The sequence below is a fragment of the Galeopterus variegatus genome, unplaced genomic scaffold, assembly GCF_000696425.1.
Source record: "Galeopterus variegatus unplaced genomic scaffold, G_variegatus-3.0.2 Scaffold254, whole genome shotgun sequence".
Taxonomy (NCBI): domain Eukaryota; kingdom Metazoa; phylum Chordata; class Mammalia; order Dermoptera; family Cynocephalidae; genus Galeopterus; species Galeopterus variegatus.
Window position 1 is genome coordinate 115,525 of NW_007726365.1, and position 16,484 is coordinate 132,008.

General features: G+C 39.6%; 1 protein-coding gene across 1 annotated transcript in view; it reads left to right on the forward strand.

The window, feature by feature from the left end:
• ACOT12 (acyl-CoA thioesterase 12) overlaps positions 1 to 12,962 on the forward strand; it is a 50,104-nt gene extending 37,142 nt beyond the window's left edge. Inside the window, exons 8-15 of the mRNA XM_008566612.1 lie at positions 83 to 233; positions 849 to 904; positions 1,197 to 1,260; positions 1,937 to 2,020; positions 8,819 to 8,952; positions 10,673 to 10,801; positions 12,421 to 12,547; positions 12,813 to 12,962. Of these exons, the coding sequence (XP_008564834.1) occupies positions 83 to 233; positions 849 to 904; positions 1,197 to 1,260; positions 1,937 to 2,020; positions 8,819 to 8,952; positions 10,673 to 10,801; positions 12,421 to 12,547; positions 12,813 to 12,962 (895 nt within the window). The remainder of the gene's footprint in view (positions 1 to 82; positions 234 to 848; positions 905 to 1,196; positions 1,261 to 1,936; positions 2,021 to 8,818; positions 8,953 to 10,672; positions 10,802 to 12,420; positions 12,548 to 12,812) is intronic.
• Positions 12,963 to 16,484: the final 3,522 nt, after the last annotated feature.

Here is a 16,484-nt window from a genome sequence, read left to right on the forward strand (position 1 = left end):
GGGGGGGGGGGGGGGGGGGGGGGGGGGGGGGCGGGCGCCCCTCCTGCCCCCTTTCCCCCCCCCCCCCCCGTGGCCCTTGCAGTGTGGAAGTTGGGGTGCGCGTGGAGGCCTTTGACTGTCGGGAGTGGTCCGAGGGCCGTGGCCGTCACATCAACAGTGCTTTTCTCATTTATAACGCTGTCGATGACAGAGAAGAGCTCATCACGTTTCCCAGAATCAAACCCATTTCACAGGTCAGTTGTGATCACGTGAGGTTCGATAATCAGACCCAGGGTCTCCTCCCGCAGCCACATCCTCTAGGGGCGTTTTCCTTTGGTTGTCTCTGTTTTCTGCATCACATCGTCAAATGGGCTTCTTCTTTTCTTTCCCCAAATCACTCTGATCATTTGCTGTAATAAAGGAGGCACTGAAGACCTCACCTCTCCTGGGCCACATGCTGCTGTGGGTGGCGTGTCACCTTCTGTGTCCCCTTTCTGAATGTCTTCTCTCCCTTCCTTACACCCATTTCTGAGTGCTGTGCCACATTCATTGGACTGTGTCTTACCCTCCTCCTGGAATTGCATTATTTTCTAAAACTCTGTAGTCAGATGTATGTATAATTCTGATAACAGAAATGATAATAATCTCCACTTCAAAAAAAAGGGACGAAAACCGCTGTAAAGGTTGCGCTTCTATCCATGCAACTGTCCTTTGTGGATTCAACACGGAGGCTCAGACTTGCTGAGAATAGTTTACACAGACACACCACTTCCCAGTAGCCCTTTTGACTGACTCAGGAGAAGGATACTTAAGGATTGTAGCACTAAATTATTGGAAACTTATTGATTTTACTTTGTTTTTTATTAAAGGATGATTTTAGGCGCTATCGGGGAGCTATTGCACGCAAGAGAATTCGCCTGGGCAGGTAAAGGACATAAAGTGTAAGAGCTTTATGGAGTCTTCTCTTATCTGACAAATTATATGGCAAAGAGCTCCTTTCTGGGTCTCTATGCCACATAATATAAAAAGAGAGGGTCTGACATTTTCTGACTGTGAAGGCAGACTACTGACTTGTGGAAATTGTTCTTGCTGATTGTTCAACCAGTAAAAGCAACTTTTTAAAACTGCTGGTTTCAGTTCAAGAAAGTGTCATGGTTACTGTTGTGTTTTAAATGCAGGGAAGAAAATTGTTATTTAATATTTTATTTTTTTTCCAGAAAATATGTTATTTCCCACAAAGAAGAAGTTCCACTTTGCATACACTGGGATATAAGCAAGCAGGTAACAGTGTTATGATTTGGAGCTCTTCATGTGAAAGTCACATCATTACAAAAACAGGGATCCTCTCTGTAACTGATCCAGGTTGTGCCTACACAGTTTAGATGAAAAGGTGAATTACATCAACAGGTCATTTCAAAATGGAACAAAATCAAGCTATCAGTAACTGGTTACCAACCAGTTGCTTCACTGTCTCATTTGACTTCTATTACAGTTCCCAAGCCACAAGCTCAGGATGTCGGATGCCCATACATGGTACATGGAGATATTGCAGCTTACCGTGATTTGTGCTAACAGGCGTGCCCACCAGCTTGCATTTTTATAAAGCAATAACAAAGTAGCAGTCATTTGACTATTTTTGACCATAAAATGTAAAGGGAAATCCAAGTTTACTTATTACACATAGATTATAAGTCATACTGAATGGTAGTCTATCTCTGCTAAGGGATCGATTAAAATGATACTCAGTTGCTAAGCATACTTAAGTATACCTTGTCAAAGTTCTAAAATACAAGTTTGAGAAAGAAATTACATGTTAGTTGTAGCTTAGTTCTAACCTCAACATTATCACTTCGGCTCAACATACACCTCCCCTAACAGTGGCCATTTTCTAAGCAGAAAACATTTGAGCACATATCTATGCATTGAACATACAGCTTTTAACTTATTTGTATTTTAGGCATCCCTGATTAATGGCAACTTGGAGGCTCTGAAAAAGCTGGCAGACAAAAGGGGTTGGGAGGTTATCAGTGCTGTGGAGAAGGTAGGAGGCATCCAGGTACTTGTACAACCCATTGAAAGTTGGCGTGGCGGTGATGGTGGTTTGGCTGTTTCCAATGCTGCAGAAGGTAAATTTTGAGAAGGTGAAAAAAATCTTCTTGGGAAACTGTTTCTAAGAGGCAAGCATCTTTCCAGCCCTGTCTCTATGCACTGGTTGAATCCCATTTGATCATGGTGTGTCATCTTTTTATGTGCTATTGTATTCTGTTTGCTAATATTTTGTTGAAGATTTTGTGTCTATGTCGATCAAGAATATTGACCTGTAGTTTTCTTTTTTTGCTGTGTCTTTGTCTGATTTTGGTATCAGGATGATGCTGGCCTCATAGGATGAGGTTGGGAGAATGGCCTCTGTTTCAATTGTTTGGAATAGTTTGAAAAGGATTGGTATTAATTCTTCTTTAAAGGTTTGGCAGAATTTAGCAATAAAGCCATCTGGTCCTGGGCTTTTCTTTGTTGGGAGACTACTGATTACTGCGTTAATCTTGTTGCTTGTTATTGTTCTGTTCAGGTTTTCTGTTTCTTCTTGGGTTAGTCTTAGTAGTTTGTATGTGTCCAGAAATATATCCATTTCCTCCAGATTTTTGAATTTGTTGGCATATAGTTGATCATAATATTCTGTAATGATTATTTGTATTTCTGTGGTATTGGTTGTAATGTCTCCCTTTTCATTTCTTTTTTTTTTTTTTGACCTTTTTTGAGACCGGCCGCACCGCGCACAGCCAGTGAGTGCTGTGAGCACACCAGTCAACCCTATATAGGATCCGAACCCGCGGCGGGAGTGCTGCTGCGCTCCCAGCGCCGCACTCTCCCGAGTGCACCACGGGCTCGCCCCTCCCTTTTCATTTCTGATTTTGTTATTTGGGTCTTCTCTCTTCTTTTTTACATAGTCTAGTTAATGGTTTGTCTATTTTGCTTATTTTCTCAAAAAATCAAGTTTTTGTTTTGTTGCTCTTTTGTATCTTTTTTTGGTCTCTATTTTGTTTAGTTCTGCTCTGATATCAGTTATTTCTTTCAATCCACTAGTTTTGGGATTGGATTGTTTTTGTTTTTCTAGTTCTTTGAGCTGTAACATTAGGTTGTTTACATGAAGTCCTTTGATGTAAGCATTTATTGCAATAAACTTCCCTTTTAGTACTGCTTTTGCAGTGTCCCATAGGTTTTGGTAAGTTGTGCTTATATTTTCGTTTGTTTCAAGGAATTCTTTGACTTCTTGCTTTATCTCTTCTTTGACCCATTGATGATTCAGGAGTACGTTGTTTAATTTCCATGTATTTGTATAGTTTCCAAGGTTTTGTTTGTTGTTGATTTTCTAGTTTTATTCCATTGTGGTATGAAAATATACTTGATATGATTTCAGTCTTTTTAAATTTGTTGAGACTTGACTTGTGGCCTAACATGTAGTCTCTCCTGGAGAATGATCCATGCACTATTGAGAAGAATATATGTTCTGCAGCTGTTGGATGAAATGTTCTGTAAATGTCCATCAAGTCCATTGGTCTAAAGTGCTCATTAAAATCCAATATTTCTCTGCTAATTTTTTTGTCTAGATGATCTGTCCAATGCTGAGAGAGAGCGAGACGTGTTAAAGTCCCCAACTCTTTTGTTGAGGGACTTTAGATCCAATAGCAATTGCTTTATATATCTGGGTGTTCTGGTGTTGGGTGCATATACATTTATGATTATTATAACTTCTTGCTGCATTGATTCTTTTATCATTATACAATGTCCTTCTTTTCTCTTTTTATAGTTCTTGGTTTGAAGTCTATTTTTTTCTGATATGAGTATGGCAAGTAGTGCTCATTTTTGGTTTCCATTTGCATGGAATATCCATTTGCATCCCTTCACTATTAGTCTATGTGTGTCTTTATTGAAGTGAGTTTCTTGCAGGCAGAATATGGTTGGGTCTAGGTTTTAATCTACTCATCCAGACTATATATTTTAAGTGGGGAATTTAATCCATTTATATTCAGGGTTGTTATTGAAAGGTATTGCCCTGTTCTTGCCATTTTATTAAATATTTTATGGTTGTTTTATATTTCTTTTGTTCCTTTCTTTCCCTTTTATTGTTTGTCTTTGCTGTCCAGTGTTTCTGTTTTTGTTTTTGTAGTGATAAGATACATTTTCTTTTTTTCTCATTTGCATATATGTTCTACTAGCAGTTTTTATTCTTTCTCGTATATTTATGGTGATATATATTGCTCTTTTGATTCCAGATGTAGGGCTCCCTCAAGGATTTGTTGAAAGGTTGATCTCATGGTGGTGTATTACTGCAGTTTTTGTTTGTCTGGGAAAGATACTATTTCTCCTTCATTTCTGAAGGAAAGCTTTGCTGAATATAGTGTTCTTGGTTGGCAGTTTTTTTACCTTTAGCACTTAGAATATATCATTCCCACTCTCTCCTGGCCTGTAGGGTTTCTACTGAGTAGTTTGATGTTAGCCTGATGAGGATACCCTTAAAGGTGACTTGACACTTTTCTCTTGCTATTTTTAGAATTGTTTCTTTGTCTTTGACTTTTGACAATTAGACTATAATGTGTCTCAGGGAGATTCTTTTTGTATTGAAACTCTTTGGGGATCTTTGAGCTTCTTGGATCTGGGAGACCATATCTCTCCCGATACTTGGGAAGTTTTTGCTATTATTTCATTGAATATGCTTTCAATGCCTTTTCCTTTCTCTTCCCCTTCCAGTACACCCATAATACAAATGTTTGTATACTTAAGGTTGACAGACAGATCTCTTAGGCTTTCTTCATTTTTTAAAGTTCTTTTTTTTTTTTTTTTTGGTCCAACTGTGTTAATTCAAAAAGCTTGTCTTCTAGTTCAGAAAGTCTTTCTTCCACTTGTTCTAGCCTGCTGCTTATGTTCTCAGTTGTATTTTTTATTTTGTTGGATGAATTCTTCAGTTCCAGGATTTCTGCTTGGCTCTTTTTTATTGTTTCTATCTCTTTGTTGAATTTCTCATACATTTCCTGGATTTTTTTTTTCTTCATTGTGATTTCTATCTATTTTTTCATCCATCACATTGAGTTTCCTTAAGATTGCCATTTGGGATTCCTCTTCAGGAGATTCACTGGTTTCCTGTTGTTGGGGATCTAGTATTGGAGAATTTTAGTCTTTTTGGGGGGGAGTCATGTTTCCTTGTTTTTCATGCTTCTCCTATCTCTTCATTGATGTCTGGGCATCTGGCGGGTTAGTCACTTCTTTTAATTTCTGGATTGGTTTTTGAGGGTAGAGACTCTTCCCTGTGGAAGTGCTCTATATTGATAGTTGGGTTGGGTGTTGTAGGTTTGGTTCTGAGTGAGTGCGGGAGTAAGTGCTGGCTTGTCCCTGCACCTTCTGCTATGGTCTGCATGGGCTGCTGTAGTCCCAGGCAGGACTCTGGGCTCCCAGGGAAGGTAGGTGTGGATCTAGGTGGCTTGCACACCCCTCGCACGCTCTCTGCTGATGCTGATGGGCTCACCACGTCAGGCAGACTTCTGAGCTCCCAGGAAAGGAGGATCCAAGCAACCAGCACAAAGCTTTTTAGTTGAATAATTTTTACAACATAACTGTCTATTAAGAATCATATATATTTCAGGTTTCAAAATTGATATTTATTGTCTATATAAATAGTTAAACGGTAAAGTCTAGGACTTCTGCTATTTGTAATGAAATCGGACAGTCTGTATGGTTTTAACTCATATTTTATTTTCCATGTATAATAATATGAGTAATTATAGTAGTAATACAAGGAGTAAAATGTGTATTTTGGAAATACCACGCATGTATATGAAACAGCTGAAGAATAATTACAAGATAGTCTATACACAAGTGAGAGATTGTAGTATTTAACCAGAGAAGGTCAGTTCTTAGGCAATTCAATGTAAGGGGAGACAGTTACTTAGAGAGAACTTCAAAGAAGGGGTGATTCTATCTCCTTGAAGATAGTGTAAGGAGTAGATGACTGGAGGGGAACAGAGTGCTTTCTAAGGCAGTGAGTAGCGTGGGCCAAGTCCTCCTGGTATAAATTAGCATAAGGAGGAGACTGGCCTGAGGGAGTAGCTTTGTATTTAAGGAGTTGTTGAGAATGTGCTGGGAAATCATGGTGAAAGCCAGAATGACGTGGACCACCTGAAAACCTTTACACAGGAAAGAACCCATGCAAGAAACAGACCAAAGGGGAGCTGTTCTCACTGAAGCTGGGGCAGAGGCTCGGTCCAGAGCACTGCCTGTCCAAGCCCTGCTCTCTTAACCCCGGTGGTAATCCCCAGATACCTCCAAGGAAAATTAGGGCTCTCCCTGGGCTTCTGTAAAAACTAGTTTTGCCTTCCTTCCCACAATGTTTGTCAACAGACAGTCCAAAAATTCTAAAATGCTAAATTATTTCCTCTTGTACTATTTTATAAGACATTCAAACATAAATCCAAACAGAATCTTATTAGAATGAAAAAACAATATCACTAATAAAATGTTAGCAAGCTCCAGCAGATTTTGAGCCTACTTACTTTAAGCTGCGTTTCATAGGATAACATTCTCCAAACACCGAATGAAAAAGAAAAGGTTTGAGTTGGTTACAAATGGAATTTAACATCTATTCTCCCGAGCATGAATGGGAATTCATTTTCTTGGAGAATTGTTCCTGGACATTTTTTTCACTCAGCAAAAGCTGGCTTTTCTCAGTAGGATTTAAAGAGCCAGGACCCACCGCAGCCTTTCCTTGTCCACTCTGTGTGCATCAGTGTCAACGATCTGGACAGCAGGGCAAAGAGAAGGACTTGCTGCTACCTTCTGCTTCTGGGGAAGGGTCAAAATCTCGTTCTCTCACCCCACACTGTAGCTGGCATTGGATATGTGTAGGGAGCTCTGTGAGGCCAGAATGTAATGCTGACTACTTAGCTTGGTGTTTGCTTTGGCTCCAGGATAGGAAGCAGCAGTGTGTACCTGCAACCTCGGGAGCAGCTCCCTGGAAAGGTTCTGTATTAGTTTCCTGTGGCTGCCATTGCAGAGTACCACAAACTGGCTCGCTTAAGCAGTAGGAATCTATTGTCTTACCGTTCTGAGAGCTGTGTAGTCTGAGACCAAGGTGTCAGCAGGTTGGTTCCTTCTAAGGGAGTGAGGGAGAATCTGTTCCATTCCTCTCCCCTAGCTTCTGGTGATTTGCTGGCAATCTTGGGCCTTCCTTGACTTGTAGACACATCACCCAATCTCTGCCTGCATCTTCACTTGGAGTTCTCCCTGTGTGAATAGCTCTGTCCAATTTCCCCTTTTTATAAGGATCAGTCATGTTAGATTAGGGGCCCATCGTACTACAGTATGACCTCATCTTAAATAATTACAAATTCCAAATAAGGTCACATTCTGAGGTACTGGAGGTTAGGACCCCAGGATATGAATTTGGGGGGAGGGGACACAATTCAACTTTTAGCAAGTGCTCAGCCCACTATCACATCCCACTCTGCCCTGGTTCCACGAGGGTACAGCATGGCTGCCCCAAGGCCAGATATGATTGAGGCCCTGGACTTCACTCTGGCCACCTGCCCTCAGCTCCTCTGAAATTGAAGAGCCTCAGCAGCCCAGCCTAGAGCTACCGGCTACCAGCTTTGATAAGGTGTCACCAGTGAGCCTCTGTCTAGTCCCTCTGTGCTGGGGGCAAAGTTAGCACTCCCCCTTTGAGCCTCAGCAACCAACTGGAGCCTCATCCATGGTTTTCTTTGTGTTTGATTAGTGCCTAAGTCATGTCTCCCTCTGTAGGCTCAGCACCAAGGTCAATTGGAGAGGTAAAATGGCATAAACATAGTTGTTTCCTTTCAAAACTGCTTTTAGTTGATTTCTCATTTCTTCATTCTCTGTTGATGATATTTATATTTAACTAAAGGTTTCTCCTTCACAGCCTGATTTTTCCATCTGCTTGGTTCCTGCAGTGAAGTCCTAACCCCATGTTTGTTTGTCTTCTCACAGCTTGTTGCCATGGAAATGATTATAAGATGGCAAATTTCAACACTAACTTCAAAGCACCCTGAAAGAGATGGAGAAAATGGGCAAAATAGACATGTGCTCTTAGCTGAAACACACATCTCTAGTTATTGTCAAAAACACAGTAGAAGAAAAACTCAGAGTAACAAGGGCTGCATTAACGTTGAAGTGCATGTCAAATGGCTTCCTAAAACAGGCTTCCTCTTATCTAAGGGATAATGTGCATTAGAAACCCAGGAACTGGCCTCCAAGAAGAATAAGCCCTTGTGATTCAGAAATGAAAGAACGCTCTGCGCCAAAGCAATATGGCCCTTCTGGGCCCTGTTGAGAGGTTGAGTTGGCTCTAGAAGTGATTGGCTTGCTTCCTGGGTCTCCTTGGGCCACTTGAAGACACGTCTGACATCCTGGGAAAGTGTACTAAGCTATAGCCTTGACTCCACAGTCCTTGGGGGAATGAGGTGCTGGCCTGCCTAGCAGTCCGGTGATACTTTCTGTTTTTCCTGGGTAGAGGCAGGAAAACATCACAAAGAGATAAAGAGAGAAATGCCTATGTTCTATATCTTTCATGAGAAAAACTTGCACAATGATTAAATAACCCACTCTCATTGCCTATTGTTTGAGAACACAGGACTATAACATCCTGGCCAGACCCCTAGACATCCAAGTATTGGGGGTAAAATTGCCATTGTTTGGCTTCATTTTTATCCAGATAACAGGATGCCTTAGCTAGTGCAATCAGTTTGTGACAACATATATATGTATGTGCTTTTTAAAGTAAAATCATCAATTTTTCTTTTGTGATTTAATTTTTCTTGTTATTGTCTTTTAGATAAAAATATATACCCTGGAAGAACATGATGTTTTATCTATTTGGGTTGAAAAGCACGTGGAAAGCCCAGCACACTTGGCTTATCATCTCTTGTCTGACTTTACAAAGCGACCTTTGTGGGACCCCCATTTCGTGTAAGAACAAATTTTTAAAAAGGCTTTTAATCAACCCTGACATCATGTAAAAGATGATCTCCACATTGCAGTCCATTTCCATTGCCTGACGTATGACCCATTCTGGATAGAATACTGCATCAGGTGGTACTGAGAGACATAAAACAAAAGTTATTATACTCATGGGCTTATCATCTATATTGAGTTGACATGCTTTCCCCACATCTGCTGTAATCCTCCCAATAACTTCTAGGTTGATTTTTTTCCCATTAAGCAGGAGAGAGGTTCTGAGACTTGCCAAGACTGCACAGGCAGTAAAGGAACAGAACCCCAGTTGCAACCCAGGTCTATCAGGCTCTGAATTCCACACACTCATGCTTTAATACACAGCCTCATTGCTCTTGAGGAAGTGGTTGTCCAGTTGTCCATCCTACTCTTGGTATTTATTTGGCAGTTCTCTCTTTTGCTGTGAAGTGGTGCTCACTGGTGAGGATCTGGGGAGCTGGCTGTGTGGGTCCTGAGGTGGAAGGCTTTCCTAGCTGCCCTCCCTGTCTGCTCATGCCCTGCCTTTAGACTCCTGACACCTCCTGTCTCCTGCATTCCTAGTACAGTCTCCTCCACACTCCCTCCTGTCCTGGAACACAAAGCTGTGTACCTCGTTACCTGCTCTGGCAGTGGCTGAGGCCCTCAAGCCAACCCCCTCGTCTCCAGCACCTTCAGGGCCTCACGGACGCCTTGTTGAAAGGGAAGGGTGGTGTGATGGGCTTCCTGTTGTATAAGTGTAACTCTTTACTTCCTAATCTTGACAAGGTAGAAGTTCATGTTTAACATTTCTAAAACTCACTGTGATGAATACCATGTAATAGACAATACCACTAAAGCAAAACATCTATGGGGTCATGTGTTACATTTGCTTGGATGCCAGAATGATACACCCTGGTTAATGCTATCATAATACAACATTCCAAGAGAAGAGGAAACACTTTTCAATTTTCTCGCATCAATATTTGTAGATACTCTATAAATACAAAGCGTTCAGGAAAAACAATGCCTAAATTTGGTGTTAATTCTTTTAAAATGTTTCTCCCACTATTCTCTATGTCACTTGACATTGCAACCAAACTGAATTTGAGTGAATGGAGGAATGAATGAATTCCAATTCAACTAACACAGTACCTACGAAGATTCAGGTACCGTGCCAGCTGTTTTCATTTAATCCTCACAATAACTCTGTAGGTATTATTACCTGCCTTTTACAGATGAAATAATACAATGACTGGCCTAACATAACATGGACTAGCAAGTGGCAATCTGGGAGACAAAAACAAGTTGTTTGACTCCATACTTAATTCTCTTTCCAATATACCACACTCCTCTACCTAATAGTCCTCTTTGGACTGTCCATATAACTTGTGGGTCTTCAAATTGTCTTCACTTGATCCTAGACAAAAATAATTTTGCAGAAAACAGCTCAATGCCTTTCTCTGACTTATTGAGGGTGGTGAACTTGAGTCAGTTGGCCAATGTTTTCTCCATCACATGCAGAGTTATTTCTTCTGACCAAACGGCTCACTCTAAAGGCAGACTTCAAGCAGTGATGCTGGCTCTGGAGGGATGGGTGTGCAAGCTGAAGAGATACATGTGGACACCAGAGATGAGATTGTGCAAGCAAATAAGAGAAGTAAATGCCTTATGCTGGCAGGTGGGAACACGCGCCCTTTTCTCTGTTCTATTTACATAGGTCCTGTGAAGTCATAGACTGCGTGAGTGAAGATGATCATATATATTACATCACCTGTCCTATAGTGAACAGTGACAAACCCAAGGACATGGTAGCCCTTGTATCACGAAGAAAGTCTCTCAAAGACAAGTGAGTATATGTAGTGCAAGTGTTATATTTTATAGTATAGAATAGAAACAAAAGGTTGATATGAAAATAAGAAAGTCAATGTAGGCATTTCTGATCTTGAATGATATTTATTTAAATTTTTTCTAGATGGATCTTTAGCTATCATTTAAAAAATTGACAATCATTTATGTAGGTACTTCAAAAAGTTCATGGAAAAATAGCATTGAAAGATAATCTGAATCTTTCCTTGACCTTTTTGAAGTGCCCTTGTATCAAGTGCCAGCTGAGTGCAAAGCACCCTGCAAGGATCCTGAAGCAGTTCTCTTTTCTATTGCTCTATGTAGATGTGAAACCCATCCTTAGTAAACCTTTGAAACATTCCATTGTCAGTAAAAATGCAGTGAAGGCCAAATAAACCATCAGGAATTGGTTTCAAATTCACCAAGGCTGAACATGTGCTATATGTCCAACATGGCTGGCTGTCAGGAGGGGCTGCTCCTTAGAGTGTCCATACATGGCTTTTCCATGTTCATTGGACTGCTCAGAGCACGGCATCTAGGTTCTAAGGGGAAATGTATAATTCCACACGTGTATTAGTATTAACATACATAACTATGGTCTGAAGGAAGCCTTTTATGTTATAGCCTATGAGTATGTTAGTTCTCATACACGTGTGGAATTATACACTTCCCCTTAGAACCTAGATGCCGTGCTCTGAGCAGTCCAATGTATGCATGAATTATGTGTATGTTAATACTCACACATTCCACACATGTATGAGTATTAACATACAAATAACTACACACATGTATGAGTATTAACATCCATAGAGGTTCAGTGTAGTATCACTTATTATGTCAAAAGATATTAGAAATAAGCTGAAGGTCCTTCTTTTAGATTATAGAAGAGCCATACTACGGAGTACTGTGCCATCACTAAAAAGGTTAAAGTAACCATAGAGGTACTGATACAAAATCACTTCCAAAGATTTATTGTTAGGTGAAAAATGAAATTGTAGACCAAACAAGGGTGCTTCAAAAAGTGGAAAATGAAATTGAAAGAAAATATGAATCTTCTCATGAAATTTTTGAAGTCCCCTCACATTTGTAAAATGATCATACTTATGTCAAAGTCTATATGTGTGCATTTGCTTATATAAATATTATTATATTTATAGAAAGGTATAGAGGGCCACACGACAAGATATTAAGAATGGTCACCTCTAGGGTGGGGAATAGGAGTGGGGCTAGAGTGGTCTGAAGGAAGACTTTTATCTTATAGCCTATGAGGTTCTCTGTTGTTTGAAGATTCTTTAAAACAGTGGGTATTTTATTTTAAATTAAAAAGGAAAGAAGTCTGAAATTACAACCCTTTAGGGCACAATAAAACTTCAGTTTGGAAGTTGACTCCAGCTTTGTGTAGTTATACAAAGTATATGTAATTCTTAGACAGACAATACCTGTGGCCCTTATTATTATTTCCTAGCTTGAAAGTAGCCATAGAGAATATTTCTGATGCAGAGTAATCATCTGGAAGATCTGGATCTTCATAGTTTCACTTCTACCTAAAAAAATAAATTGCATTAGCTACAGGAATTTATTTACTAACAACTGTTCTTCATTTCTCTTTTTACCTTTCAGTAACACTTATATGGTGGCAGTGAAGTCGGTCATTCTGCCATCAGTCCCACCATCTCCACAGTACATCAGAAGTGAAATCATATGTGCTGGGTTTCTCATCCATGCTACTGACAGCAGTTCATGCACCGTACGTTTGATGAAACATCTGCCGATTAATTTGCTCCTACAGATATAAAAAAGTTTCTTAATATGCCCAGATTTCATAATTAATTGTAATTCATAAATTGCATTCACACTAGGGGAATCCTAAGGTCATCCTTTCAGATCCATTCTAGAAGGTCCCCAGAAGATTAGGGTCATAGCCTCCTCTATACCATCAAGAGTCAGATCCCTGCTTGAAAAAGCTCCACATTGATAAGAAATTAAAATATTGCATTTTCTTTTTGAAACAGGTATCTTACTTTAACCAAATTTCTGCTAGCATCCTTCCTTTCTTTGCCGGAAATCTTGGTGGCTGGTCAAAATCCATTGAAGAAACAGCAGCCTCTTGTATACGATTCATAGAGAATGCTACTGATGATGGATTTATAAGCACATTTTAAATGGTCAGCTTTCAATTACCTGTCATGTAATTTCCCACCTTTAATTTCAAGCACCCTTAGCCCTGACACTTGGCAAGCTTTTGGGTCACGTGATAATTTAATATCAGCCTAAGCAAAATGCAGTTAAGAGGCTAAAACCAAAATGCATCTCGAGTCAAATACCAGTGATTTGGATTAGCATGAAATGAGCTTTAAAACTCTGTTTTAGATCATCTGTGGCTCTGCCTCTTCAAGGGGCACAAATGTGATAATTTAATATCAGCCTAAGCAAAATGCAGTTAAAAGGCTAAAACCAAAATGCATCTCGAGTCAAATACCAGTGATTTGGATTAGCATTAAATGAGCTTTAAAACTCTGTTTTAGATCATCTGTGGCTCTGCCTCTTCAAGGGGCACAAATAATGAAAATTTGCCTGTATGAAATATTGTGTGCTCTATAAAATGGTACAAATTTAGCTAAAATTATTATAAACATTTTTAGGTTACAGAGGTGAAACGTGTTCTGTTGGAAATTTTACAAAGTTTTATAAAATCTGAAATGATGATTTGCTGTCAGTTGACTTGCTGAGAAATGTGTGGCATTGTTCCATGTGCAGTAGGTATCTGTACGTCAGGAGCATCTGACAAGATGTATTACATGTTCTAGAACTTTAAATAAGGAAGACATTAAAACATAATGGAATCCAATCAATTTCAGTAATAGGAACTACTTTACTAGTGTCATTTAACACAGATTCCAGGTGACTGACCAATTTAGTATCTATTGCTACATACACACACACAAAGTACTGGTAAGATGTGACACTGCAGAGAAAGAATATTGACGGAGCTCTTCTTTCATAACCATTACATTAGCACTTTATTCCCTTTCATAACCATTACATTAGCACTTTATTCCCTTTCATAACCATTACATTAGCACTTTATTCGACATTCATTATTCTGCTCTGTGATTTGTCTTAACTTATAAGGCAAACCGTAATATGTCAAGTTAGCCTCCTCTAATGGACAACTTTTAGAAGTTGAAGGAGTTCTCCATTAGGTTAGGGCACTCGACAGATTGGATACATCCCGCTGTTAGTCTGCCAGATCTCTAACTCTGTCCCCCCTACCCACCTCCCGCGCATCCATTCACACAGTCTAAGCCTGTTTATAAATATTTTACTTTTCCTGTATGAACTTTGGACTATTCCACAATTTTTTGAATTGACATTTATTTACAATAAGCAGAGTGGATATGTGGATTAAAGTGATTATGCATCACATTCTGGAAGTAGAAAAGAAAACTTTTTGAGAATATTTTTACATTTTAAAAAAAGGTGAAAAAATTTCTGACCTCCCCCACAATTGAGATACTTCAGAGTGCTGTCTGGCCTAACCTGGGTCTTTGAATTTCTATTTTTTGAAACTTTTTCCTGAGCAGTAACAGCAACATTGTGAGGCTGAAGGAAGAGAGGGAATCTAGCGGGATCACCTTGAGACATGAAGATGCTGCTCACTCTGGTTTATAGCATGTGCATAGCCTGCAGCTGCATTCTCCAGTGTGATAGTCACCAGCCACATGTGCTATTAGAATTAAATTTAAATTAAATCTTAAAGATCCGTTCTTCACTAGCCCCATTTCAAGTATTATTAAGTCCCATGTGGTTAGTGGCTACTGTATTGGACAGAAAAGATAAAGAACATTTCTGTCATCAGAGTCTTTCTAGTGCTGGTCTGTTCGGTTCGTCCCAGTCTTATAATGCAGCAGGTCTTCTTGTTTTACTGTTTTCAACCTATCTTTGTACCAAACAATCCTTTTTACCCTTTCTAAGAGATTTTCCTTTTATGCTTGTGAACACAGGGCTCATCCACCTGGTTCTTTCTTGGATCATGTTGCATAGACCAAGTTGAAGTGCTTATTTTCAGGATTGCTGGATGTTAGAGACTTTAGGAGCATATGGCAGAAGAAGAGATAGCAATGCATTCAGGATCTACTTAGGGCGCTCCAAAAAGTGAAATGTATTGTCTAAAATAATGCCACAATTAACGAAGGCATTCCAATTGTAAAATTCACCAACAGCCCTTAGATTTATATTTCCTTTTTTAGTGGGAATATGTCTGATCACAGTTTTATTCACTCAATAAATATTCACTGTGAGTTTACTTTGTGCTAGACACTTCTAGGCACTGTAGATTCAGCAAGGAAGAGAAGTGTGCCGATCACATCATAAATAAAATAAATATAGAATATAGAATATTAGAAGATGTGATATGGAAAAGTAAAGCAGGGTAAAGAACATGAGTGGTGGGGAGGGGTCTGAAGTGGTTGTTGATATTTTAAATAAGGTGGTTAAAAGGTAGTCTTCACTGAGGAACATTTGAGCAAAAACCTGAAAGCAGAGGGGGTGAGCTCTGTGGATCTCTGGATGTAGCATGCTTCCTGCAGAAGCCGAGGCAGAGCCCCTGAGGGGAAGTGTTGCTGGCACATTGTAGGAAAAGCAGAGAAGCTGGTGAAACTGCATTAGAGTGAAAGATAGTCAAAGGCAGCTGAATTAAATGCCACCGACCCCTGCTCTCTTTGGTGCTCAAGCTTTAAGCAAACAGGATTGCTCCAAGGGCAAGCAGCTAAGCTGGCTCACCAGCAGTCAGCCTCCTGGTGACTAAGCATGGAGGATATTTGGAAAAATGTAGTCAGGCTTATTTTTTCCTTTGGAATGTCAAAGTGTCCTTGAGGAACGCTCAAGATTTCATGCCTTTTTTGATGGTAAGAGTTTTCAAGTGCTTCTAACAGGACTGAAAGCTTTTTAGGAAAGGATGCTCATTCTCATTAATTCTTCCTGGTTTTAATGCAGCCTAGTTGCTGATCTGCATTTGTATTTTTCTATCATCTTTGTTTTCGAAAAAATATAAAGAAATGTGAGTTAATCAGAATATAGTTTACCCTTGTACTCAAACACTTTTAGGAAATGAACAATTTTAATAAAAATGGAAAGAACCTAGAATGTATTTTATATGTACCAACACAAGGTTTTGTTCATATTTCTCATTGCATATTTCAAAAATAATCTTTGAAATTTTTATCAGCAAAGTTATGGTGGTAGTTTTGAAAATATATGTTGAAAAGGTATATGTAAAGTAATAAGTTTTGTGGTTTCAAATAAATTATTAAAATGACAACTATTAAGCTTGTTTATGATTTATTTCCCCCATTTGAAACTAATGTAACTATTGGGACAGGCAGCTCACCATGTGCCCTGAGTGGTCTGGAACATTCTTGCTGAGTGTGCCAGACTGCACGACTTACCTGTCTTTCAATTCTGAGCAATTTCTGTAGCTAGTTCTATAGAGAACTAAGTAGGTGAAGGTGACCACAGCATGACTTTGGTGTAACTGCTCACTATGTGGGCAGAGTGGGCCTGGAATGTTTGCTGCTTGCTACTTGCTCAAAAATCTCTGGACCTTGGGTGCCCCAGCTGTGACACAAACCCACTGTGTCTGCGGCATTCATCTAGGCCCATCTTGTCACCCATGTGGGACTTAG